The 27,895-nt window shown below is 36.0% G+C and overlaps 1 protein-coding gene across 1 annotated transcript; it reads right to left on the bottom strand.

Annotated features, from left to right (window-relative positions):
* Positions 1 to 591: 591 nt before the first annotated feature.
* LOC127251231 (tetraketide alpha-pyrone reductase 1) lies at positions 592 to 3,285 on the bottom strand. Its single transcript, XM_051274842.1, has 6 exons — positions 3,159 to 3,285; positions 2,873 to 3,045; positions 2,050 to 2,238; positions 1,779 to 1,941; positions 1,091 to 1,283; positions 592 to 745 (listed from the first exon to the last, which is right to left on the bottom strand). The coding sequence occupies exons 1-6, from the start codon at positions 3,283 to 3,285 to the stop codon at positions 592 to 594; spliced, it is 999 nt and encodes a 332-aa protein (XP_051130799.1).
* Positions 3,286 to 27,895: the final 24,610 nt, after the last annotated feature.

Below are 27,895 nucleotides of genomic sequence, written 5' to 3'. Positions count from 1 at the left end.
TAGCGAGTGATATTTGAAACTCAAATGACAACCAAATACAAGTGTCTGGAGTTTATTTATATTTTCTTGTAGTTTGCTCTTGCCTATTTCCCAGTAGAATGATTTACCTCGCCTGGCCTCCCCTCTCCGCCAATGTAGGCCTTATTGTGGACTGAACTAAGTATATATATAAATCTTGTGTTTGAATTTCTTCACAATTCTAAGTGTTTATACTATTGTGCACATTTTATCCAAACGATTCAGACATGTATGAACACTAACAAACTCATGGTGTTTCTTTTGTTTATTCCACTTATTACTTTTTAGATTTAGAGTCGGGTTGTTTTTGTCCTCAACTTGCATAGTTTGGGACAGACAATATAATGACAAAAAAATAAATATATGATATAATATTTTTTTAAAGTATTAATGTAGATGAAAAATACCACAAAAGTGACTTTTAATATGGGTAGACAGAGGGATCTACTATAAATTTTTCAAGAATCTAAAATAAATTGCTAATTGTTTGTCGAGATAATCATTTAATTTGTTGTTGCAACAAGAAATACCATATAAAAATCTACTTTCATATGATAAAGCCCTAGACATCATTCAAGAGCTTGCATCCCCCGAAGAAAGATGGCCTTGCTCGATCAATGATTTGACGCAATCATCAAACATCTCTTCGAGTGATCGGAATTTCATTCCCAAGGCCTTTAGCTTGAAGACATTCAGATCATAGAATGGTCTTTCGAGGTTTTCGAACCTGAAACATTCATGCATCCTTGTATCAAAGGCAACCTTGGCATTTAATAAGAAATTTTTGGTTATATATAAATTAAACTTTTGAGAAACCAAAGAAGTTGTGAACAAAACAAACATACATGCTTAACCTATTTGTCTAAACTTAAGTGATATCCCCTACGAAGGTTCTTTGCCATTAATTTAATTCCACATCTAGTGAACACACACAAGTGTTCTTGGTCAATTTATTTTTAAAATTTTATAGGAATCTATGTTTTTAAAAGAAATGCCAATTTCATGACCAAAATAAATTTCAAGACGAATTATGATGGAATAATTTTGATATATTATTTTTTCAAGGATCGACCTTTTTGGAATGGGTAAATTAGGATAGCGAGCTGCTAATATTGCGGTGAGCTCATCATTGTCGACGACAGTTGAGCTGCAAAGATATCGACCTTTCGCGCTTTCATTCTCGTATAAAAGAATGTGTGTATATGCAACATCATCGATGTGAATGTATCCCATTCTTCCATGCCACTTAAATTTCTCGGTTTCACCTGATGTTTTTTTTAGCGGTTAAGACAAGAAGAAGCATGCATATATAAAAACACATTCGAAGAAAATTGAATGTCAAAAAAAAAATCATTTTTCATTTTCTCATAATGTAATAAATTCAAATAGCTATCATATCGTAATTTAATTAAGGTTGGTACAAAATACATCATAAGCTTTAGCTTTTTTATTTTTATTTTATCCTGGTAATCATTTGCAATAATATTTTAAGTGTTGTTTGACTCCCATTTGTAAATTAATAAATAATATGTATCCCTAATAGTTTGTGATTTTAGATAAATCGGTTATTAATATCATTTACCATGATACCAGAGCTTTAGATGAATCTTTCTTAATGACAACCAAAAAGTTGACTTGTTATTAGCGTTGAGTTCTAAATTGTGCAATTAAATTCAATATTCATTATATTACAAAACTAAAATATAAAAGCAAAACACTTTTTCTCGAGGATAGTTTCATGGCAAGAAATGTTAATGCACCTTTAAGCAGACCGAGAACATCGGATGCAGTCGAGCATAAAATAGGCGGCAAACTTGGCCCGATGACAAATGAAGGAAGAACAGTCACCAGATCGATGTTATTGTCCTCACAGAATTCCCACGCCGCCTTTTCAGCTAGAGTTTTCGATAATACGTACCATATCTAACATCAAAATAATCACTCACACATAAGACAACACTTAATCAAAAAAAAAAAAAAAAGTCCCTAAAGAAAATTTGTTTCATTACAAGCTATGTAATAATCACATACCTTGAGTGTCTCACACAGCTCCTCTGAACTCCAAGAAGATTCATCCAACTCTGCATTAGATGCAAGATCATGTCTTACCCTAACCGTCGACGAAGATGAGGTGAAAACCACACGCCTTAGCGAAGGATTCTTCTTGCAAGAACGCAGCACGTTGAGTGTGCCATCTATAGCCGGTTGTAATATTTCCGCCTAAAAATACATAATAAATCAAAATATAAGTAAATAGAACCAAGACTCCAAATATATCCCTCTCAAAATACATGCTTCTCAAATAAGGACTCTTGTTAAAAATAATCGTGTAAACCTTTATGTACTTTTAAAGTTTCGATTTAAGTTTGTATTTTAAAAATAATATAAAATTGAATTGATGGTTTTGATGGAAAAAAATTGATAAATAATAGTTTATCAGAATCTGATCTTAAAAGAAACCTAAACCCCAAACTCATCAAATCCAAATCTTAAAATAAACACACACATTTTAGGCTTGTTCACTAAACAATTTTTTCTTGATACTATTGTCAATGAATATTAATAAAAAAATACAATATATACGCATATCATAAATAATATGTATACTCTATTACTTCACAAAAATTAATATTCATCACAAAATATTATTTTTATATTATCGATATAATTTTTTATACCTCACATAAAAAAATACTTCAAACTAAAAGACTAAGCAAACACACTGTACCCTTTGTTTTTGTTATTCTTTTTAGATAAAAAATAAAAATTCCAAATTTGGAGAAACCTAACCCTAAAATGAAATGAGAGTGAGAAAATGGTGGAGAAAGAGTAAGTAAAGGGTGTAAGAACATGCCCTAGGATCACAATTAGGGTGTCCTAAAACAGGTGAAGCAGTGTGGAAAACTCCTTGACAACCCATAATTGCTGCATCAAAACTGCCCTCCTTCATCAAGTCTGCCCTCATTAGTTGAAGCCTTTCTCTGGCTCCCTCCAGCCTCCATAGATGTCCCACTTTCCTCTCATCACCTGCAACTGCAAATCAGTCAATACATACACATACAAACATACATGCTCTCTTTCATATATACAATTAAACAAATTAATTAATTTTATAACATATGTTTAATCTATTGATCGACCTGGATCTCGGACAGTGCCGATGACATGGTAGCCGCATAAAAGAAGGCGCTTGACTAGCCACGACGCGAGAAAGCCAGCTGCACCAGTCACACATACTTTGCCTTTCAGCTTCAACTCTCTATCCATTCTTTGCAATTTTAATTTGTACACACAAATACTCCAAACATATGCATGCCCTCTCTCTATATATAGGGTGTGAGATTCATATAGTTGAGAATGATAATCGAATTATTATCTTTAAGATATTATTTATTATCAAAGGTAATTTCATATAAGTATTATATTTATAAAATTGTGCTCACTTTCTTTGTAAAATACAAATTCAAAAGAAGTGACCACACTTTTGTAGGACAGGAGGAGTAATTAGTTAAATTTTTTATTCTTTTTGTTTTTCAAGAAACGCCTTTCAATTTGGCTTATTAAGAAATTTGAGATTTATTTGGTTCATATTCGAAAAGTAGAGCCCTCTATTCCCATATTATAAAATATATATATATATATATACAAATAGTATATAGTAAAAATTACAAAAAATATCTTTCACATATATTTAATTATCACTTGTGTTTTTCTCTGATTTTGTTAGCAAAATATATCATATATGTTTACAAAAATATCATTTATGTTCTTTGGTCGCACGTGATGGTCACACAACCGCTATCCCACATGCGGCCAAAGGACAAAAATAACGACTTTATAGGATATATTTTATCAATGAGATAAATAAAAGATAAAAATGATAATTGAATATACCGATAATATTTTTTTGTAATTTTTCCATAGTATACATGATACATGTATTTTAATATAAATACATAAAATAGTTTTCTTTGACTACTTAATAATTAAAAAAAAAAAAATAGTTTCACTTCAATCTCGATATAACCAATATTTTTACCTGAGAAAAAATGCAAAATCAAAGTTGTGTGCTAATTTGTGTTTTTATTTGCAGTTTATATCTTCTTCTTTTTTATTATTATATCTTTATTTTCGTGTTTAGTTGTCTAATAATAATTATCACAATAAAAAATATGGGGTGTGTTTACTTGTACGATTTTTGTTTTAGTTTTACTATTCCAAATTTTTTTTCCTTACAAAAATATCACATTAAATATCTATTTTTTATTTATTATATTACACTAATATTTAATTTGACATTCAAATTATCACATCGATACATATTTATATCACACTAAACAACTATTTCAATTCAAAATATTTATTATGCAAAACCAAAATCCCACAAATAATATATATAAGTATTTGTTTAATTGAATAGTATTAGTTAAAAATTAAAATAAAAATAATTTTTCTAAGGCAATCCAAACTATTTACCAAAAAAAAAAATATTTCCAAAGAAAATTAAAATTAAAATTTAAACACATTCTTGAAGCCAATCCAAAGTGTTTATGGAGAAGGTAAGTCATGTAATGCATGCAATTTGAACATTATTATTATTATTATTAGTTATTAGGTAAAAGATTAGATGGTGATTCGTTGAAGATGATGCAATGTGTGAGTTTTTAAGCAGAAGGCTGGGCTGATTCAATTATCTATTAATTATATATACGAACCAATAATGTCTCTAAATTCCGAGTAATTAAGTTGCAATAGTACATTTGAGTTAAAGGTATTTCAAATGGTTCTATCAAATTCAATAATTTTATTTGTCAATGTGATTGATTATAAATTTCTAAATTTAGTTATAAATTTCGAATTTATCTTCTTTAATATTATATATGTACTCTGTATTATTTATTTCAAATATTAATAGATTTTAATTATGAAAAAAATTTAAATATGAAGTTTCTCAAATATATTTATTTAAAATTGAGTGTCAAATCCATATATATCCAATCAAACAAGATTGTATAGGTTAGTTTAATTAATTAATTATATTTTAGTATTGATATTTAATCCAAATATCTGTTATGTACGAAATTTATAGTTAGGGTAAAAGGCCCAAAATAGGAGGATATGTGGGCCCGTCGTTAGGCCCACCAGTTGGTTAAACGGTTCTCAAGGGAGTCGGTTAGTCTGCGGTCCGTCTAAGGAGCCTGGGGTTATTGCTGGGCGGTTGAATAGTTGTTCGGGACCAGTCGTCCATTTAAGGAGGTAAAGTGGCCAGAGGCAGTCAGTCGAGCCAGTTAAGTCCTGTAATCGGTAGGGGCGGTTGGCGAGATGGTTAATACACATGTCAGTGGAGGGGGAATTGGTGGGCGGTTGATAGCGGTTGCTGTAACCGACCAGACGACGATTCAAAACGTTTCTTTAAGGAATATTTAAGGATTTGGGTTGGCAACTGGGAAAGAATCTTCAATCATCTTCAATCGACATCAAATTCAGTGAATTTCTTTTGGAGATCACCATTTTACTTTTACAGTCTGTAGTATTTATTTTTCTTATTTTACTTATATATCGTACGGTGTCTAGGGATTCTTAATCTCAAACATTTTTTTTTATCAAATTCAAAGATAATTTCTATTTTTGGATTTTATTTTTTATTGTTGAAAATCGGCATCAACAATTTGGCGACCACAGTGGGAGGAAAACGAAGATAGCTAATCCTACTTTCAATAACGACTTCATACGTTTACATTTTGGGCGAATTATCAGTAGAAATACAATGGCAGACACACAATCTCAGAACAACACCACCGGTGTCGGAGTTTCTACAAAGACATCAAATCCAACCACAGTTGTTCCTACTACAAGAGGGACATCCCAAGTGCAACCTGAATGGTTGACTTATGTTCAGCAATTGAACAATCAACAGATGACTACCATACAAACGATGTTGCATGATCAACAGAATCTAATACAAAACATGTTGGATCAGGCGTTGTCCAAAGTCACACTACATTCAAGTACGCCTCTAGCCTTGTCACCTTCTCGCTTTCATGCAACTTTTCCAGGATCAACGTTTGCAAGGCCTTCATACGTTGATAGTACACTTCCAAGCGCCACAACTTTCAACCGAACAGATAGGGGAAAGACTCCTCTAACTTTTCCAAATGTTCCTTTGGGACCAAGAGTTGATAATACTCAGCCGAATATCGTAAGGGAAGACAGACAAGGGGGACATATACATGATCCCATTCATATCCCTGATCATCAACAACCTGGTTTAGATCCTGAAGAAATTGCGCATGTTTTAAGGGTTCATTTTGGCTTGAATCCTCATGTGGCTAACCGCTCTGCCTATCATAGACCTTTTCCAAAAAGGATCATTAACGATTATCCGCTCCCAAGGAATTATCGACCACCCGACTATCATGCTTTCTCAGGAGAAGATGGATCCTCCACCATAGAGCATGTGGGTCGGTTTACAGCGCAGTTAGGAGAAGTCGGTAATAACCCTTTTTAGAAATTGTAACTTTTTGGTTTGTCTCTTACCAGGACAGCTTTTTTGTGGTTTGTCAACTTACCACCTGGACAAATACAAACCTGGGAAGGTTTAGAGATAGCATTTCATGCTAGATTTTTCAACCCTTTACCAACCATCTCTCTTACCGATTTGTTGGAAATAAAACAATGTCCAGAGGAGTCAGCCTTGCAGTTCATCGAAAGGGTACGATTGATGAAAGGACGATGTCCTACAGTAATCAATGAAAAAGAGATGACCAATTTAGTGGTACGCAATATGCATGTTCGCCTGAGAGAGGCACTCACTGTACATGACGTAGAAGATTTGGCAAGTTTGGCATCCAAGGCTGGACGTTTAGAATATCTCTTCAGAGAAAAAGATCAAAATTTTAGGCGTAATAAAGTCCAACATATGGCTAGTATGGAAACGGGAACATATAGCCCTGATTTTGATCAAACAGAAGAAATGGCAGCCGAAATCATCTCTGGAAAGCCTTATGTGTGCTCCAAATTAAAGCCATTACCAGGAACTGAAGGAAGAGACCAACCCACATTCAACAGTTCAAAAGCTGACGAAATCTTTGATATTTTGTTGACAGATGGTCAGATCCAAATTCCAAAAGGGCAAAGATTGGCTACTAAAGAAGAAATCAAAGGAAGACCATATTGTAAGTGGCATAATTCCTTCACACACAATACAAGCCAATGCACACACTTCCGAAAGAAGATTCAAAAGGCTATCAAGGCAGGACGGCTCAAATATATTACTCTAGGTGTAGAACAACAACCTTTTCCAAAAGTAACCACAACAATTGTTGACATACGAGCAAGTCCCGGGTCAAGAAAAACAGATCAGTCAAACAATTGCCAACAAAAAGAAAGATTCAAGATTTATGAAAAGCCAGTGGCAGCAAAATGGGATAACCAAGACGGTTCTTTTGAGGTGGAGCTAAAGGAAAAAGTACTGGTCCGAGACCATCCGACTAGAAGGACCGGCCTAGTCGGAGGCAATTGGGTTTGGAATAAAAAACCTCTACCAGTTGATATTGACCCTCGATTTCCAGGTATGAATCGTATCCAAATTCATAATGCTAAACGTAGGTACGCTGCAAGGTACAGGAAAGGAATCCCTTCAACAAAACAGCCAAACGACTTCCAAGTCACTTCTGATGATCCGACAAGAGGTCGGTCTATACAGAAGAGGGGTAAGGAAGCATAAGACCAAAAATTTGAAGGTTTCAAATGTCAGTATTGTAAACAGATCAACATCAATCCATCCCTTGAAAAATTTCGTTTAGAATCACTGACAGCCGAACCCAGAAGCGAAGCAAGAGAAGAATTTTGTTCAACATAAGGAGATTCAAGATCTGTCAAATCTCGGCTAGGTCCACGAGTCCCATGCCGAATGATAGAAGTTTATTGGATTGAAGAAGAGCCTTTATGGGCAAGTCTGGTGGATAATTCTATAGAAGAATCAAAATGGGAAAAATTTTCAGATCCTAATTTTCAGTCAGAGGTTCCTCCGATAGTTTTCCCTCCTATCCCAGAAGGTACAACATCCCATTTGAAGCCTCTGTATGTTAATGCACATATATACGGGGAATCGATTACAAAGGTTTTCATAGACAACGGAGCCGTTTTCAATGTTATGTCGTTGAAGACCCTCAAGAAGTTAGGGAAAGGAATTCACGATTTGTCTCAAGTGGATTTCGAGATGACTAGTTTTACAGGGCAACCGACCAAACCAGAAGGTATGATGGTAGCCCCAATTGAAGTTGGACCGAAAAAGATTTCTTCCGTGTTATTTGTAGTGGATGCAGACACTACATACTCGGTCCTACTAGGGCGAGACTGGATTCATGCATCTCAATGTGTGCCATCATCACTGCATCAGCAATTAATGTTTTGAGAGGGTAATCATGTCTTTAAAATGAAAGCAAATGACAACCCTTTCGGCGCATCGGAAAAGGTTGAGGAATCAGTATTTTACTACAGTCATCTACCCCCAATGTCTCAGGCAGTTATGGCTAATGAATACCCAATGAAGGGTTATAGATTCACCAGCCAGAATTCAATGTTCTTCTAAAAAGAAAAACCCTCATATGTGGCTCGCAAGGAAGCCAAACCTATCTTATAATATATTTTTTATGGATAGTACAAATTCGGAAGATTGTAGTTTACTTATTAATCAGTTTTACTTAAATCAGCTTTTGGAAAAGGCAGAAAAAATTTAAAAAAAATGTATGATGTTCATTACCAGGAAAATGAGCAATTTCGGTGGCCAGATTTGTTAGAAAAGACAGAACCAGCCTTTTCAGCTGAAGACCCTTTATTGGAATTCAATTTAGGAACCGACTTGGTTCAAAACTAATAAGGATAAGTGGGTATTTGTCTAACGAGCAACAGGTAAAGATACTGGAGATTATCAAAAACAATATTGATTGTTTAGCCTGGGATTATTCAGAATTGCATGGTCTGGAAAGAAGTCTGATAGAGCATCGGTTGCCTATCAGAGAAGGTTTTAAACCTTACAAACAGCCCCCAAGGCGTATGAGTCCTGATTTGATGCCTCAAATCAAAGAGGAAATCCAGAAGCTTCTTAAAGTGAGTTTTATTCGGCCTTGCCGATACGCAGAATGGTTGGCAAATATTGTACCAGTGGTTAAAAAGAATGGTAAGATCAGGATTTCTATTGATTTCAAGGATCTTAACATAGCCACTCCTAAAGACGAATATATTATGCTTATGGCCGTTATGCTGATTGATTGAGCAGCAGGACATAAAATCCTCAGTCTGATGAATGGTTATGCAGGATATAATCAAATCTTTTTGGCAGAAGAAGATATTCATAAGACAGCATTCAGGTGTCAAGGAGCTTTAGGTATTTACGAATGGACGGTTATGCCATTCGGTTTAAAGAATGCTGAGGCTCTTATCAAAGGGCCATGAATTCAATCTTTCATGATCTTATTGGCAAAGCTATGGAAATATATATTGATGATGTTATCGTCAAATCTTCCAGTTTCGAGGAACACTTGAGAGACCTGAAAGATGCCTTCAAACGAATGAAGAGGTACAAGTTGAAAATGAATCAAACTAAATGTGCTTTTGGTATATCAGCTGGAAGTTTCTTAGGATTTTTGGTACATGAAAGGAGAATTGAAATCGATGCCAATAAAGCCAAGGCAATTATGTCCATCCGATCACCCAAAACGGTCAAAGAAGTACAAAGTCTTTTGGGTAAGGTAAATTATCTTAGGAGGTTCATTTCTAATGCTGCAAGAAAGGTCAGGCCAATTACTAAATTATTAAAGAGCGGAGCTAACGCTTTCGATTGGGGGTCAGATCAGCAGACAGCTTTAGAAGCTATAAAGCAAGCCTTGATTCAACCACCTGTGTTAGTGCCTCCCAAGGAAGGTCGGCCCCTTAAACTTTATTTGGCAAATACACATGAAGTGGTCGGCTGCTTACTAGCACAAGATAGGTGATGATGGAAAGGAAAGGGCAATTTATTATTTGAATAAGACCCTCACAGGACCATAAATAAATTACACTGCCAGAAAAAATATGTTATTCATTGGTGTTTGCATGCGCCAAACTTGAGCACTATATGTTGCCCAGGAGAATAGAGGTTTTTTCAAAGGTGGATCTTATCAAATTAATTTTGTAAAGACCTACCATGCAGGGCAGACTTATGAAATGGGCCATTAAATTGGCGCCTTTTGATTTGTAACATTCTCCATCAAAGGCAGTTAAGGTCAAGCAATAGCAGATTTTTTGGCAGACTTTTCGGGGGATAATCAAGAACAAATCGGATGCATACCTTATGTAAGTACCCGAAATTGGTTAATGTTTTTCGATGGTTCTACTTCGGGAAATAAATCAGGTGCAGGGGTCTTATTGAAAGGACCAGATGGCCAAAATATCAAATTACAGCTACAATTAGAAGTCATGACCCATAATTCGGCAGAATATGAGGCTTTAATCTTGGGATTGAAAGCCTTAATAGCCAAGAATGTTCAGTTGGTGATTATAAGGGAAGATTCTCAATTGGTAATCAATCATGTAACCAAGCAATATATTTGCAATTATCCTCATCTACACAGATATAGGGATACTGTATGCCGGTTGCTATCAAAAATCTCACAGGTGATAATTGAGTACATCCCTAGGAAGGAAAACCAACTTGCAGACGAGTTAGCTCAAAAAGCTCATAAAGGAATCCCAAAAGATATCTGTGCAGAGATCGAATCAGAAACAGAAGATGGGACCGACTTGAGGACATAAATTGTCACGTATCTACAGAATCTAGGAGCGAATGTGCCGATAGAAATACGGTTAAAGGCTCTACGATTCCATTTAAGGTGTCTTATACAAAAGGACGTTCGACGGATTACTTTTAAGGTGTTTGGGGTCTAAACAGGCTTTGAAAGTCATGACAGAAGTACAGAGTGGGATTTGCAGAGCTCATCGAGAAGGCTTGAATATGAGATAGGCTATTCATCGTTTGGGTTTCTTTTGGCCAAAGATTTTCGAAGATTGTATACAATTTGCCAAAGGTTGCCAAGAATGTCAAAAACATGGATAGTTGAGTCACTTGCCAGTCACTAAATTGCAAGCTATGGTAAAACCATGGCCTTTCAAGTCTTGGGCCATGGACATCATTGGTAAAATGTGTCCCCCTTCGTCCAAACATCATTGTTTTATTTTGGTTGCAACAGACTATTTCACCAAATGGGTCGAGGCGGTCGCTTCAAAAATTGTGGATCAAAAGAAGGTGATTAATTTTGTGCTGAATCAGATTATTTATAGGTGTGGTATTCCTTGTTCTATAACCACCGACCAAGGTTTGGTATTCGGATAAACTATTCTTCGCCTTATTATCCCCAATCTAATGGGCAAGCAGAGGCGGCCAATAAGATTATTATTGGAATTATAAAGAAGATGGTTGAGGGGAATCCAAGAAAGTGGCATTTACTGTTACCTCAGGCCTTATGGGCACACAGGAATAGCAGAAGTTCGGCCATGGGATTCTCACCTTATCAACTTACTTTTGGACAGAAAAATGTTGTGTTACCAGCCGAAATTTAGGTATCATCTGGGCGTACAAGTTTTACTACTAGAGAGTTTACTGAAGAATATCAACAAGTTATGTTGCAGGAGTTGGAAAGTCTGGACGTCAACCGACTCCATGCAATCGATCAGATTGTAAAATAGAATGAAATCAGGGCAAAGACTTATGGAAATAGAGTCTTTTATAAGACTTTCCTAGAAGGAGATTTGGTTTGGAAAACCATTCTTCCTACGTACAAGAAGATTGTTCAATTAGGAAAGTGGTCTCCAAATTGGGAAGGGCCATTTATTATTCAAAAAGATATTGGAATGGTGTCTTTATTATAACAAATCAAGAAGGTAAAAGAATACATGATTGTATTAATGTTAGATATCTGAAGAGGTATTTTTCTGCCTTTTCAGATAAGAAGAGTGCATGAAACAAGAACTTTTTATTCAGAACCCAAAACATAGAGGTTCGGACCTAAAAAGGGGGTTCATTCATTATCAGATATTGATATGTGCGGAGGACCTTCTTCTTCTGAATCAGAGTCTTCATCCCAGTGATTAGATATTAATTATGGTTCCTCATCGATAAGGTCTTCTAAATCAGGTCGGTACCTTTCCCATTGATTTTGCATTTCTTTTAGATCATGATGTGTGCGAGCCCTCATATCTGTTATGGCCTGACGTTTACGGTCAACAAGAGTACGTAGTCTCGAAAAGACTGTACACTGACTGGAAAATATGTTATCCCAGCCAAGGTCTAGAAGTATGGTTGTTACATGATGTTCAATCAAGTCCATATTGTGGTCAATATCAGGAAGGCGACTTAGGATATCACAAAGAGTTTCATATCCTCCCAGAATGTTTTCCATCAAGGGAATAACACGATGAATGGTCTTTCTTCCTCGTTGTGCAAATCTGAATTTGAAATCCAGTTGTTTGAGTATGTGTAACAAGTCTTCAGCATGGCCACCGACGAGATGGTTACCCACAAAGAAAGGTTGAATGATACATTCCCAGTTTTTTGAAGGAACATGGGGTCGATTGTTTAAAATTTTAATTAATACTTCAGGTATGTCCCAATTTTAGGTTTTCTTCGAAGTTTGTTTGTTGTACCGCAATGGGAAATGGTTTTTATAAGGGAAGTAAGTTTGATTTGGTCCCTGGGGATTCGGAGTATAGAAAGCGATCCTTGTCGATATGAGAAACAAAATATTTACCAAGTCAGAATTTACAAAGAAAAATTTATTACAAAAGTGCCCACAGGGCAGTCTTGATCTGAGACCATTTGTCTTCTACCCTGGACAGCCGTCGATTATTAGCAGACACCTGATATCGTCTGATAAATTGAGATCGGGCTTGAATCTTTAATTCTTGATCCAAGTCGGCCTCATTTTTCTTATATCGCTCAATTAGGTACTGCTCGTCGGCCACGTGGCCCTCCAGGACGGACTGTTCTTGACGAAGCGCCCTCATTCTGCCTCCTTCTTCCGGATTGACTCATCTATTTGAGTCTTGGCATTAAGGAGTTCGTCCAGCCTTCCAGTGGCTTACTGAAGGGATTCCTTGGTTTTAGCCAAAGAAGCCTCCAAGCTTATTTGATCCGAACTAGGCTGGGAAGGTTCAGCTTATAGGAGTCGGGTGAGTAAAATGTCATTTCGGAGTTCGGTTAATCACTCCATCAGCCGGTGCAGAATTGGGACGGCCGCCGATTCTGACGGGGTTTGAAATAGAAGACCACCAACCACCTGAAGGAGATTTTCTAAGAAGTCTGACCCCAAGTCGGGGAAAGGTCGGTTAACGGCCTGAGCAAATGTGGCCTGAATATCCGCCGGAATTGGAATAGCCGACAGAGGGGCTAGATCAAGATGTCCCTGAAAAGAGGATTTTTATGGATTAGGTTTCATGGAGAAAAGATTAAGGATTATTTATAGGAATTTTACTTACTTCTGGGAGGACTGTCGTTACGGAGGGTGCAAGTAGCGTCGTCGGTCGGGGAGGACGGGCAGCTGGCACTGCAATAGCCGACTCTTCGGCTGCTGTGAAATGGTCGCTGTGGCGCTGACCTGGGCCCCTAAAGGTTGAAATATGAAGTGTTAAATGTTTTATAGAAGGGGTATTTCAATAATGTAATATCGAAATGAGGGTTTGAAGATTTTTACCAAGTTAACAGAGGTCTCCGAATCAGAAGAAGAAATTTCTTCTATATCTTGGGGAGGGCCTCTTGGTTGGGCAGCCGCAGGTGGTTCTACTACCCGTCCTGCCGCCTCTGGAATAGGGACGGCTACCATCGGGACAGCTACATCTGGGGCGGCGGCGGCCAGCGCATCAGGTGCGACTTGGACAGCCGCATCTGAGACATCTCTGGTAATCGGAGCGACTGCGATGGGGGCGACTGCAACAAAGGCGGCCGCAGCAAAGGCAGCTGCGGCAGGATGGGCCACGATGGAGGCGGTTGCAATCGGGGCGGCTGCAGGAGGTGCGATTGGCTCCTCATTGAGAAAAGACGAGTTTGAAGCCGCATATGGCAGCCTGCCCATCTGTGAAGCAGTCGCCTCACAATCAGATGAGACCCCTGCTACTGCCGGTTCAGGTGGTGAAGGCGTCTACAATAAATATGTTAGATACTTATTTCAAGTATGAGTTTTGAAGTGTTGAAAATGGGGTGTTAAGGAAAATTACCGGGTCTTTTGGCGGTGCTGGCAAGGATTGCCTCCTGGTCGGGGCCTCTTCCCGACCACTCATCGGCTGAGATGGAAGGGATTGCCTCCTAGTCGGGTCCCCCTCCCTAGTGATCATCGGCAAAGCAAGTATTGGTGCTTGTGTTCGGATGGGAATAGTCTGCGATGGAATGACATAGGTCAGTACGTGAAGTGTTAAAGTATGAAAATAGAAAGGAAATTAATAGACATTAGTCGGTTACTTAAGGCTGGTTGGCTGGTAAACTTGGTGGTTCGGCCGGGGCTAGAGTCGGTTGGACGGTCGGTACTGCCGAGGTCGGGCCTGATAGCAAGAGTGATGTAAGTTAAAATGTTAAGGAAATATCAGAATAAGTCAGGATTTTTGGCATCCAAACTGATAAAAAGTTCGTCGGGGCCTGCTGGTCTGTTCCAGAGGTCGGGACTGTTTGGATTTGAGGAGCTTTCCTCTTCCTTTTTGGGGTGCTTGATCCGGCTCCCGGGGTGGCTATTTTTCTTCGGGCGCTGATATGTCGAGCCGCCCCAAACACTAAGGCAGGCTGGGGCAGGAGAACACCCAACAACCGATCCTTTTCAGGGACAATTAGGGCCCAAGTGACCGACCACCATTCGCGGAAGGTTTCGACGGTTTCGGGAGAAGAGTGGAAAGGAATGTAAGAATTGGAAGTTATGTAGGTGGTAAGTTGGGAAACATAAGGAGAAATTAATTCAGTGATGACCCGCCCGTCCGGACTTTGAGGTGTTAGGTGGAGACGGGCGATGGGGCCAGGTAAGCCTTGGTGGCAGCCAAATTGGCGTGCCAAAAATTGAGGCTGATAACTAAAAGTATAAAATAATTTTTGGCCATTTTTATCAAATTTTTTACTAAGAAAGAAAGACCTGGGTTTAAGGGTTGAATCCCAGGGTAAAGAATAGGTTGGATGAGGAAGAGGGTCAGGTTCGGTCATTGGTGAAGACACAGGAAAAGGCCAAAAAAGATCAAATGCGTAACCGGTATACTTCCTATATACGTAAAATCGGGAGTTGTTGCGGTCGTCGGCTAGAATAGCGGCTATGATGGGGTCGGATGATTGGAGGTTGTTGTGGCCTAGGCAGAGTCGATTAAGGGCTAATCCCAAAGATTTGTCGGGTGTTAGGGAAATAGAAGGACGGCCAAGTTGGAAAGCGTCGGGAAAATAAAGACGGATCCAAAGTTCCAAGAACCAAAAAGGGCCCGACGCGTCGATATCAAATTTTTTACTATCACCATCTACAAGACGGGTACTAACCCTAGAAAGACCTTCAAAAAGATTGGCTAAGAAGATAGTGCAAGGAAAGAAGAAACGACCTGAAGCTATATGGATAGCCAGGTCGAGATGGGAAGAAAGAACGCATTTGGAGGGAGAAACAATAACGTACCTACAAAGCCAGAAAATGAGAAAAGTGACATGTTCGCGGTCGGTCACAGGGGTTCCTGCTGCCCCTTGCTGGTCGGTCGCAAACTTGGTCCAGCCCCACTCCTTTACGCCAGCTAAGGACCATCCCAAGTGGTCCGCCTCTGGCTCCTGTCCATCCAGAACTCCCATCACAGGGTCTTCACCCACGACGGGGAGATGGGGGCGATCATGGCCACATCCATAAGAGTTGGGCCAATGGGGCCCGTCGGCAGGAAAAAGACACCCATCTCCAAGTGCCAAAACGCCGCCATTGCCAGAAGCACCTTCTCGTGCAAGTAGAATGGCAAGGTGGAAAGGAGTATCGCCTGGTCGATCTTTTGGCGTTTCCATTGTTCCTGGAAACGTTCCGCAACCCTGTTGTACCAAGTACGATATGGGTCTTTGGGGTCTGTTAGATGTGTTCTGATACTATCATGAATTTTGATAGCATTGTAGCTTGGATTATTGACGGCAAGGGGGTTTCCAGCTTCAAGCACCTCCCTCATCCGACTGGAGTCTTCAGGAGTAGTACAGTACGGGCGGATGGTGGGAGTCAGTACCTTTGTGGCAACAAAAGACACCTCTGGGTCGGTGCCGTCGAAAGGGAGTGCAAGCACATATTGGTTCGCCATGATATATGACTTGCAAAAGAGAAACACCAATGAAGAAGATAAGAGGTTTTTCGGAAAGTATTTTGCGATAGTGGATGCGTGAAATGAACGAGGTTTGAAGGGGAGGTTTTTTAAAAGAAATATGGGATAATGATTTCAAAATGGGGTATTTAAAATCCCATTTATGTGACGGGAAAACAGAGTCAGACCGGCACTGTTACATAGGTTGCAGAATTCCAAACGTCTTGTCATACGGCGATCGATGAGTGACGTTTGAAAGTCCGATTGCGGCGGAGCAAGTTGTTACGTACGAAATTTATAATTAGGGTAAAAGACTCAAAATATGAATATGTGGGCCCGTCGTTAGGCCCACAAGTTGGTTAAACGGTTCTCAAGGGAGTCGGTTGGTCTGCGGTCCGTCTAAGGAGCTTGGGGTTATTGCTGGGTTGTTGAATAGTTGCTCGGGACCACCGTCCATTTAAAGAGGTAAAGTGGCCAGAAGCGGTCGGTCGAGCCAGTTAAGTCTTGTAATCGGCAGGGGCGGTTGGCGAGACGGTTAATACACATGTCAATGGAGGAGGAATTGGTGGATGGCTGATAGCGGTTGCTATAACCAACTAGACGACGATTCAAAACGTTTCTCTAGGGAATATTTAAGGATTTGGGTTGGCAACTGGCAAAGAATCTTCAATCATCTTCAATCGACATCAAATTCAGTGAATTTCTTTTGGGGATCACCATTTTACTTTTATAGTCTGTAGTATTTATTTTTTCTTATTTTACTTATGTATCGTATAGTGTCTAGGGATTCTTAATCTCAGGCATTTTATTTTATCAAATTCAAAGATAATTTCTATTTTCGGGTTTTACTTTTTATTGTTGAAAATCGGCATCAACAATCTCAATTTGATTATTTTGGATTATTTTATCTAATTAAACTAATCCTAAATTATAGCCCACTTTTTTTTCTCCCACATCACATTGGAAAAAATTTCGTAAGAAGTGGCAGAAAAATGGTGATGGACGATTGTTTTTAATTATAAATACTCTCACATACGGGTTACTAGATCTACTCTTACAAATCAGAATACACCATCGCTACTTGAGGGCAAGGGTCTGCCAACACCTTCCTAAGGTCTTCCTAGTGTTCCAATAAAGAATAAGTTCTGAAACACATATTTCATTTCAGCAATGGTTGGAGGTTGTTTAATTATCGCATTTACTTCCGCTAATTTATTTGATTTAAGCATGATTAATTGTGATTGTGATGTAAATTTCATGTTTAAATCGTTTTGTAAAAATTTAATTATTTCTAATATTATACACATCTCAAATACTAAATTGGCTTTATTGAACAATCTGTTTGTACTTTGCTACAAGTTTGTTTGAATGCACTTAGGCTTTCATTAGGATTAGCACTATTTATCACTTTTAAAATATATATATATTAAATTAAATATTTATTTTTTATTTAAAATACTATATCAATTTTCTTTTTTTCCTTATTCAAAATTTTATATCAAGCACTTTTATATCACACCAAAAGTATCTTGTTCAAATATCACAATAATATTTTATTATTTTCAACCTCAAACCCCACTTTTAAAATTCAATTCTAACATGTCTATTGTGCTTAGACGTGGGATTGGTTTAGGTTCTAAGTATTTCCATATTTTTGTTCTTAAAAAATATAAAATCAAATAATCAAATATTCATTTCATCCTATACAAATATATTCATTTATTTTTTTATACAAATATATTTATTTATTTATTACATGTAAATTTTAAAATTAATATATGATATATATATATATATATAGTACAATAGAATGATGAATGTACAATTTATCCTTAAAAGATGTTTTGAATGTAGTTACATTGTATTGGAACCGCAATTACCAAAAAAAAAATAAATAAAAATAAATAGGATGAAATTTTTCAAACAAATCAAAATGTCAAATGTCAAAATGGCATATTGATTCTAAATAGATGATGATGGACTATACATATATAGTACATCAAAAATTAGTTTTATTATTTAAAAGTCACATAAAATATTTATATCATGTCAATCATATTTAAGATTTTATTATTTATAATTACAAACCCATTTATTTTAAACGTGCATAATATATATATGAAGTGTATATCTTGTGTGTACTATGTTGCACTGGCACTCATTTTTTAGATATGCGTCTTGTGGTGCTTATGAGAGAATGCATTTGAAGTAATGATTGTAGGGTGCAATGATGTATAAAGATAGACCGTGTATATCTATGTGGTGATGATGTATCTTATTTTTTTATCACTGTTGAAAACAAGGGTATTATGTTGTTTGTGTGTTTTTTGTTTTGTCGAAACAACAAAATCGCAGTTAAATGATTGAGCAAGCTGCGGAAAAGGATAGTGGTATAGAGTATCTCATTAAAGGAAGAATATTTGTGAATATGTCTGTTGTTTTTTGCCACTGAAAATGATCAGAGAGCATGTAGCGAATGATTTTAAAATATTAGTGATTTTTTCATTAGGTTCGTTATTAAGGATTATTTCGGAAAAGAAAACGAAAAGAAAAAAAAAAGAAACAGAGAAGAAAATGTGACAAAGTATTTTGATTGTAAAGAAGATTGTGCATACAAAACTATAAACGGAAGAAATATGAATGTAATAATGTTTGGGGAAGAGAAGGGACTGCAAATATTGAAACCGAAGTTGAAAGCATAGCGTGCATGACATAATGAGAATCAGATTAAATAATATAGCGGTTATAGTGACTTGGTAAGACTATTTTTAATATCGGCCCATATTTTGTTGAGATTGTCGGTGTTCTTCGCGAGTGCAATTGATATATTTGTCATCTACTTTGCTATTTTATCTTTACTCCAATGGCTTGCCTACTCTGCATCGGAATCTTGTAGGCTTGTGAGGCTTTGATGCCCACGGTCAAGGTCATTTTTGCTCTCTATCTACATCAGTTGAGCGTATTTTTCCTTGAGCCTAGTGTGGATTTTTTCCATTTCATGCTCTTCTTTCGATATGTCTTCCAGTATATTGTCTTTAGTTGACAAAGACACATTGATTTCGGTTCTAGTCCTATCAAGGTCAGCTTCAACCAAATTTATTGTCTCTTTAATGAAATTAGGGTGAATGGTTGTAGAATAAGATTCTTCATTTTGTAGTGTGTGCGACCATGCGTGGTATTCTACTCGCAATTCCATTGTTTTCTCTAATGTGTCCCGCCAAAGTTGTGTCTTATATGCTCTTATGAATTATCGTTTAACTAATTCATTAGAGCCGTAGCCAGCTGTTAAATGTGTGTGTTGGTCATCTCGCTTAACAACTTTTTTGTTGCCTCTGCAATGATGTGATGGACCTCCAAATCTCCAATGACATCCCCTTTTGTCACAATGGTTAGTATTTGTAGGATGTAAGACTTCATTCTGAATAAATACGTTGAGGGAAATGGTTACCTGTGTAATGCATGAGGTGATTGCAAAAGACGGTTTTTCAGACTCCAGAATGATAGTTTCTATTTTTTGTGTGTTAGTTGGGAATGTTAGAGTGGATATGTTTGATGTTTGAACTTCTACGTGTCCTATATCTAGATTTCGAACTTCTTCGATATGAGTGTCTTCATCCGTTGCAAAAATTTCATGTGTAGTATTTTAAAAATTTATCCATGCATTTTACCAAAATAAGGAATAATTGGGAAATTTTGTACTTACATGTCTATCTTTTTGTTGTGGGACACCTAAGACATCATGAGGAATCTTGGAAGGATTCACAGGGGTTTGGGTTTCGAGACATGCATCCTTTTGATTGTTAATATCTTTCTGTATTATTGTTTTTATATGGTGTTCGCTGCCTTCTGAAAGAGGAACTGGAGTGGTAACAGAAAGTAGGCAATGTTCTATATTGTGTCTCTCGTCTATACTTTCATCGCATTCCTATTGTATGGATACGGAAAATTGAAGTTATTTATTGAGAGATATTTATTGTTATGTAGAAATTAATCATTCCATTCATACAATCGTGTGTTTATGTATTTTTTTTTCTCTTAGTGGAATTGTTGATGTCTTATTCTCAGTTTTTTTAGGTTAGAAAGATATGAATTTTTTTTTAAAAAAAAATTAAAGTAAATGGAAATTAGTAAGTGGGGAAGGTTTTACCGTGAAAAAAACCAATGCATTGTTGGTCTGAAGGGTTAGAATGTATCACATATATATGTGGGTGGCACTACAAATATTGAATATGAGTATCTTTGAATGTGTAATCTTTGATGATTACGTTAATGTCTGATAGGGATTCCATAGCTCACCTTGCTTCCGAACGCACATGTTCTGTGGTTTCCTTAAAATTGAATGCAAAGCAAACAATTAAATATTGAGTTTTATTTATCAAAATAAAGAGATTTGGAGTTTAAAATGTTATAGAATGAGTAAAATATTGGAGAACAAAGAATTTGGAACATAGGAATTATAGAGAAGTCATTTTTAGCTATTATAATAGACAAGTCATTTTTAGCTAGTAAAAAATATAGCCAAATAAGATATGTTTAAGGAAAATAAGTAATGGAAGAAGCAACTTAAAATAGGGTCTTTAAACCTCTGTATCGTCATGAAAATGCTATGAGTCTTCTACCTCGGGGTGACTGGATTACTGTAAAGGTGAACATGGTGTAGATTATGGTGATTTTGTGTCCAGTGCGGGTCCAGCCGAGGTGGTCAGGATCGGTGCATTCGTTACAACCTGTGATACCTATGGAATGTGTACTTTTGTGGTATGTTCCTATGTCAATAGTTATAGAAAAAACCTCTCTTCAGACATGGTTGTTGTGGAGCTTTCTCCAATGACCGCGATCGTCTCTAATTTGGTGCTCCTAGTTTGTTCAATGGAATTAGACTGATTATCTCATTCAGACTATTAACGAAGTTGGTTATGTAGGGGGCAATATTACTTGTGATAACTATTTGTATATGAGAACGAATCTGTTAACGAAGTTTTATCTTGCATGAAATATTTGCGATCTTTACTTTCAAGGCCATGGTTTGACCTCACAAAGAAAAAAATGTATACTTTGGGTTTGATCTGTAGGTGCTAACAGTTGTGAAAATTGAAATTGTAGAAATACATGAAAGAAATTTACTGGATAGAGACTATCATATATTACACCAATTAACGAATTTGCGTTCATGAATTGTATTGGCTTGTTTGAAAATTTATCATAAGAAAAAACAATAGCTATTATACTATTCTGATTTAATTAAATTTAGTAGAATGAAAATACTGCGTTATTGTTTTTTTTAACAGAGCACAGTTAACAGTCTCAAAGGTCATATTTCCATTACTATCAATAAAAGAAACACTTAATATATTATTTATGTTTCTTGATATTTTTTAGTTTTTTATACACTAAAGACATTGTATGCAGAAGAAATCGATGGTCTATAGAAAAATCAGACGCAATTACATCAGCGAACATGATTATTTCTGCAGATTTTCTTGCGCTACCAGGTAAGTAAAAATAAATGCATTTACAATAGAACTAAAGTTTAGGCAAAGAATGGAAATTTGTTTGATTTGACAACATGCATAGTAAAACCTATTTACATGAATGAGCCTGCCTCCAAAAATGTATTCCATTAAAGCTAAGAACGCCTAAAATATCATTGATTTGGAAGGGAAACATTTCTAGATGGACAGTGGTACAGATACGTCATAATGTGAGAACTGTTGATGGATAGTGGTAGAGATTAGAATAATTGAGTTAGTGTTCTTTGTAGGTCAAGAATGGCTTAGAGTATGAATGTGTAATAAATGTAGGTTGTAACAGTGTTGAAATATGTTCACATTTATAAATCCCAGTTTGGTAATTGGTTTTCGATTACCTCATACTTGTATTAAGTTTTTAGAAATTAGTACATATCGTAGATGTTTTCCTTTCTCCCATAAAGAACCCATTTCCATTTTCCTTGTGTGTGAAAGACTCTGCACGAAAAAGCGATGCCAGTGAGGGATTTAACAACAGCTAGCACGAATGCGTACTATGTTAGTTTGGAGAACTACACGATCCATGCTATTGTTGTGCGATTAGCTTGAGAGGTAGACCAATGGTTTTCATATATTGGACAGGTAACAGGTTTTTATGAGTGACAAAATTGTTGGAATGGACATGGAATGGCTGCCGAATAGGTTGCCCACAGATGATCATCCAAATCCTTTACACGGATTACATCCCACTCTAGTTGATGTTGTTCATGGCAAACCAGCGTAATATATTTTGTGGCGTTAGGATAGATTGGCGTTATTAAGCTACGCCGAGATCATAGCATTATTGTGGGTAGATATGTGGATTTAAATGAACTTCACTGCAAAGCTACATGAGGAGCAGATTCGGTAGCGCATAATTATATGGGTTTTTCTATTCTGAAAAAAAAAAAAAAAAAAAAAAAAAAAAAAAAAAAAAAAGTTGAACAAACTAGTGCGTATAGCAACCAACCAGTGGGATCTAGCAATGTTAAAGCCTAAGAAAATCGAATATGTTGCGTTAGATACTTTTGTGTCATTGCAGATATGATTGCATCTATTTTCCATTATTTCGTCTAATGTTGTTCGCCCGTGTTTCCTATTTACTCCCTATGTTGTGTACACTTGTTTTTAGGAGATACTATTGATCTTTAACTAGTAATGCAAGCATGTTAAAAGCTTAGGCAGAAGGATCAAAGAAATGTACATAGGATGTAACACTTGTATAATTGATCCGAGTGATGAACAATATGTAGTCATTGGTTCCAAGAGCCCCAACCTCTGGGAGGATTTGGAAGAAGACGTATGAAATTAGTATCAAGAATCCGTTTACCACATACCAACAAAGTGTGATGATTTATGAAAAATTGATAGTCGACGGACTAGACGATATCGGAGTGTTAAAGGTAAGAAGTTCTACGATGACAGGGTTGAGATTCTGTATAAATCGGATGCTTTCGTGAGCCTCCAGCCCGGGCGTAGAAGTATGGATGTATACAAATAATGTAGTTTTAGAAAAGAAAAAAAAAATTGTCATATATGGATATTTATGTGTAGAATGATTGTAACTATATGTTACGTGATCGTTCAATACTTTTATAAATTTACTAAGAAATCTATTTATCGATACATACATGTAAAATGATTAATGAATGGGTGTTTATGTTTCAAGAAGACACAAACGTTTCAGAATCTTGCTGAAAGCATTGATTTGTACTAAAAAAAAAAAAAAAACTGGAAATGATCCACATAGAAATTCCGAAATTAATATGCACCATCTTCATACTATTTTTACTATAGACGTGACGATAACAATGCATGCAAAACATTCTGAACTTCTAACCAGTTTTGAGTTAGTTATTCAGTTCATTGGTCAGTAATAAAAATAGTTTGTTCCTTTGCTGCGCATATTGCATCAATGTTTGTCAAATCATTTTCAATCATGTTGTCAGCTTTTTAGCAATCAATGCAAAAATCTTTTCAAATGGAGATTTTCCTGTGCATTTCCAAAAGCACAGCGTTGTTGTTCAAGCTACACATTAAATCTCGCCATATTATGTTCTATTTTCTAGAATATCTACCACGAGGCCTTCACAAGATGACCAAAGAATATGCAGCTCTGATTTTGATCTCTCCACATCAGCTATCGCCTGACATAATTACTATAAATGTGAGATTGTCTCAAACACATTTATGGTTGCCCCTTGAAATTCTACGCTATGCGACAAAACCTGACTATCATTTTGCAGCTCCATAACTTTCTTAGACAAAGTAATCAAGCTCTCTATGTGATGCTTATTAGTTAAAGGATTTTTCAAAATCATCATAATTGAATGAGGTAATTGACCTAGATCAAATTAAGCTAAATCAGTTGCCAAAACATGGATTTAACTTCAAAATAGATTTAACTTTATTTAGATTTAACTTTATTTAGCAAAACATTAGGGGCAAAAAGAGCGTATTCTGAAGCAACATTCTACACATACATAGGTTTACCAAATGAATTCTTTTCCAAAAAAGGCTAAACTATGGGTTTCATAAACAACAAATACCTTATAGGCCAGAAAAAATGACTAAATGACCTCCGAAAAAACACTTGTTGACTTGGATCAGCATTCTCTTAAGCAGTAGTACTTTATGCAGCCTTCCATTGTCAACAAGACAACGATGGTTAAATACTCTGGATATGAAAAAGTACTATAATCAAATCGAATGTGTAAAGGAAAGAGGGCTATGAACTAACACAGTAGTATCTACTTCATTATCCACAGCAACCTCAGGTCTATCTTATTTGCTTTGACTTTCAACATTGGCCGGAATTACCGGTGACTCTGCATGGAACAAATGATGAACAACTATTTGAACTACTGTATGAAAAACAGATAGAACAGTTGCATGTAGCTACTTAAATACTTGCACGGGCTCTTGACAATAAGATACAATGTGATATCAAGATAGTGCCCATACCAAATGTTGCATGAATATGTGCACCATGGAGGACAAAGTGAATACACTTTGTCTATTCAAAACGTGTCTAGTATGGGTTTTGGATGGTTTAACAGATCATTTCTAAGAACACAATTGCATTAAGGATAGAGACATAAACTGAGCAATGGCCATTAGCGTATAATGAATCGTCCTAGTAATTCCCAACCTTGCCATAGGATCCAACTAAAGTGACGAATCTATAAATATAAACAAACTTTGGCATAGGATTATCAACCTTGGCGTAGTATGATCATCAGATGGCCTATCTGAAGCTTTACGTGGAAGCGGCGTTGAGGACGGAAGAAGGGTGTGGATGACACAAGATTTCCACCCTCCACCCCCTCAACAAGCACAGAGATGAAGAAAATATGGCCGGCAACAAAAGTGTTGCATAAGCAGCAGCCCAACACTCAAGGATCGCGTCCTGTGAACAGAAAATATGACGAAGATCAATTAATAGTGTCGAACCTTGTCATAGGATAGAAAGTAAATGTAAAACTCATAAAACAAAACCAACTTTGCATAGGACGATCAACGTTGGATAGTATGATCATCGGATGACCCAGCTATAGGTTTAGGTGGAAGCAACGTTAATGACGGAATAAGGGTGTGGGCATCACTGGATTCGTAGCCATCCCTTAACGATCACAAAAATTGGCAAAATATGCCGGCAGAAAAATCGACATATAAAAAGTAGTCCAACATTCTAGGATCGAGTCCTGGGAATGTCAATTATGAGGAAGAAGAATTATTCAGGACAAAAGGAATACGTAGCAAAAAGTGTAAAACGAACCATAAATGGACCAAGAAAATACTCAAAACTATAAACGAAGCTAGGAATAGAATGATTAATGGTGGTCTAGAATGATCATCGAATAACCCATGTAAAAGTGTAGGTGGAAGCGGTGTCGGAAGAGGGAATAATGATTTGACGGTGTCTTCGTCAGCATCCGATCAAAAAAATGTTGTTCTCATCACGCGTCGCTGAATGCTGAATTGATTTCATACACGTGAAAAAGAAACCATGCGTAGCTTCCAAGGCAGGGCACATTAGTCAAACGAAGAAGATTGTGACAGGCTGAAAATATCGATAAAGTACATGAGCAAAGCTAGAATTTCATGCGGCAAAACTTTGGCTTCGATATTTATTTAATATATATATATATGCGAGTCGTGTGAGAGAGCGATTTACGAATTTTTTATCAAACTAGAAATTTGAGCAATACTTTGCCATTATTGAATGAAATTTTATCTAAGAATTTGTGGATCTTGAAATTTACAATTAATCAATTATCTAGCTATCTACTATTCTTCACGTTATGAATAGTATTTATTATCTATTAGTCACTCTTAATAACTCTTTCATCATATGTTTATTTCATACTTAGTCCTTATATATATATATGTTAGATTGGGTTTCTTTTACGTGTTATAGCCCAACAATTTATTAAAACTCAAAAGTTATGAGCCCATATCTTTATAGCCCATATGTTTATTTTGTGTCTTAATTTCATTATTGCATGGTTGACTTTTGAAGAGAACAAATGGAGCCACAATTTTAATCAACACGAAAATCAATAGCAATGGAGGATTCCTTTAATTTGGTTCCTATCAACAATTTTCTATCATCTTAAATTTTTTAAGGTATCATTGAATCTTAAAAAATTTATTTATATGGATTCTTTTAAATCTTGTTAGGTTGTGTTTGTTTGGGGCTTTGGATTTTGTATTGGGATTTGAATAGTAAAAAATTTCAATTTGAATAGTTGTATGATGTGATATAAATAAGTATTGATGTGATATTTTGAATGTAAATTTTATTTTTAGTATTATATAAAAAATAAAAAATAGGTGTTTGATTTGATGTTTTTGGGAAAAAAAAATTGAATGAATAGTTGGATTTAAATTCAATCCTCCAAACAAACACACCTTTGATATTTTGGAATGAGTTATTTTATTATTGAGAAATCTTTTGCAATTAAAATTTGATTTGTTGTGGAATCTTGTAATAACTTGTGATTTGAGTTTTTTTTTTTTTTTTAATAACTTATAGTTGAGATTTTTTTTTTTTTTAATAAATTGTGATTGAAGTTATTTTCAATTGTACGATTGATATAATGAAACTTTATTTTGGTCGTGTGACAAATCTTATGTTTTTTTTTTTTTTTACAAGTGGTTTTCATGTAAAAATTTCAGTGTCTATATTTTTATTTTCATGATTTTATTATTTTTGTGCAAAAAAAAATTATGAAGAAAAGTTTTAGGGGAACAAAGTACATGATTCTTTGAGGTTAGAGCACCCACAAAGCCCACATCACCAGTTTTTCAAAAAATAAAAAATAAATTTTGACAAAGGAAATCCTGCAGGGAGCAATCCTTCTTGGGCCTAGGTAAGTTTTCTTTTATATAATATATCAATAATTTATAAGATTTTATTTTATTAAAATATTATATTTATATTTTGGTGTATAAAAATTTTATTTAATATTTATATATTTTTTTAATAATTATATCTATTAATTTAATCATAATTCTTGTTTAAAATAAATATGTTATACAATGGAATATTTATCGAAGCCAAAAAGTGGGAAGACAAGCAACATTATAAAAAAGCTTGGAATGGGCGTCGCTCACACCAAGTTTTATTGAGGCTATCCTCACTTTTTGACTTCTATTATTATACCATTGTCTGTGTTTTTTTATGAAAATACGTTACTAGGGACAAAGACTGCAACAAATTCAGTCATTTAGGTGTGACCACACTTTACATCTATTTTCTTAGATTCACCGTGGGTTCTTACATATTCTCATATACTTTTTTCCTTTCCATTTTTCCCAACAGCGTGACATCATCTAGACGCTAATATGTTATAAGAGGTTTCAATAAACAACTTTCATATTCACTCTCTCTCAAATAAAGACATATTGTCACTGTAACTATTCCCTTTCTATAAAATTTCCAGTGATTGTGAGTAGTCAAGAATTTCTAGAAACAATTTGGGGATAATGATTGTACAAGGGAACTAAATAAAACAAGAAACGCCATAGAAGCCAAATAAAAGGGAACTGAAGAA

Source organism: Andrographis paniculata, unplaced genomic scaffold (assembly GCF_009805555.1).
Source record: "Andrographis paniculata isolate CXL003 unplaced genomic scaffold, ASM980555v1 Contig43END, whole genome shotgun sequence".
Taxonomy (NCBI): Eukaryota; Viridiplantae; Streptophyta; class Magnoliopsida; order Lamiales; family Acanthaceae; genus Andrographis; species Andrographis paniculata.
Note: the sequence above shows the minus strand (reverse complement) of the source record. Positions and strands in the feature narration are given on the sequence as shown.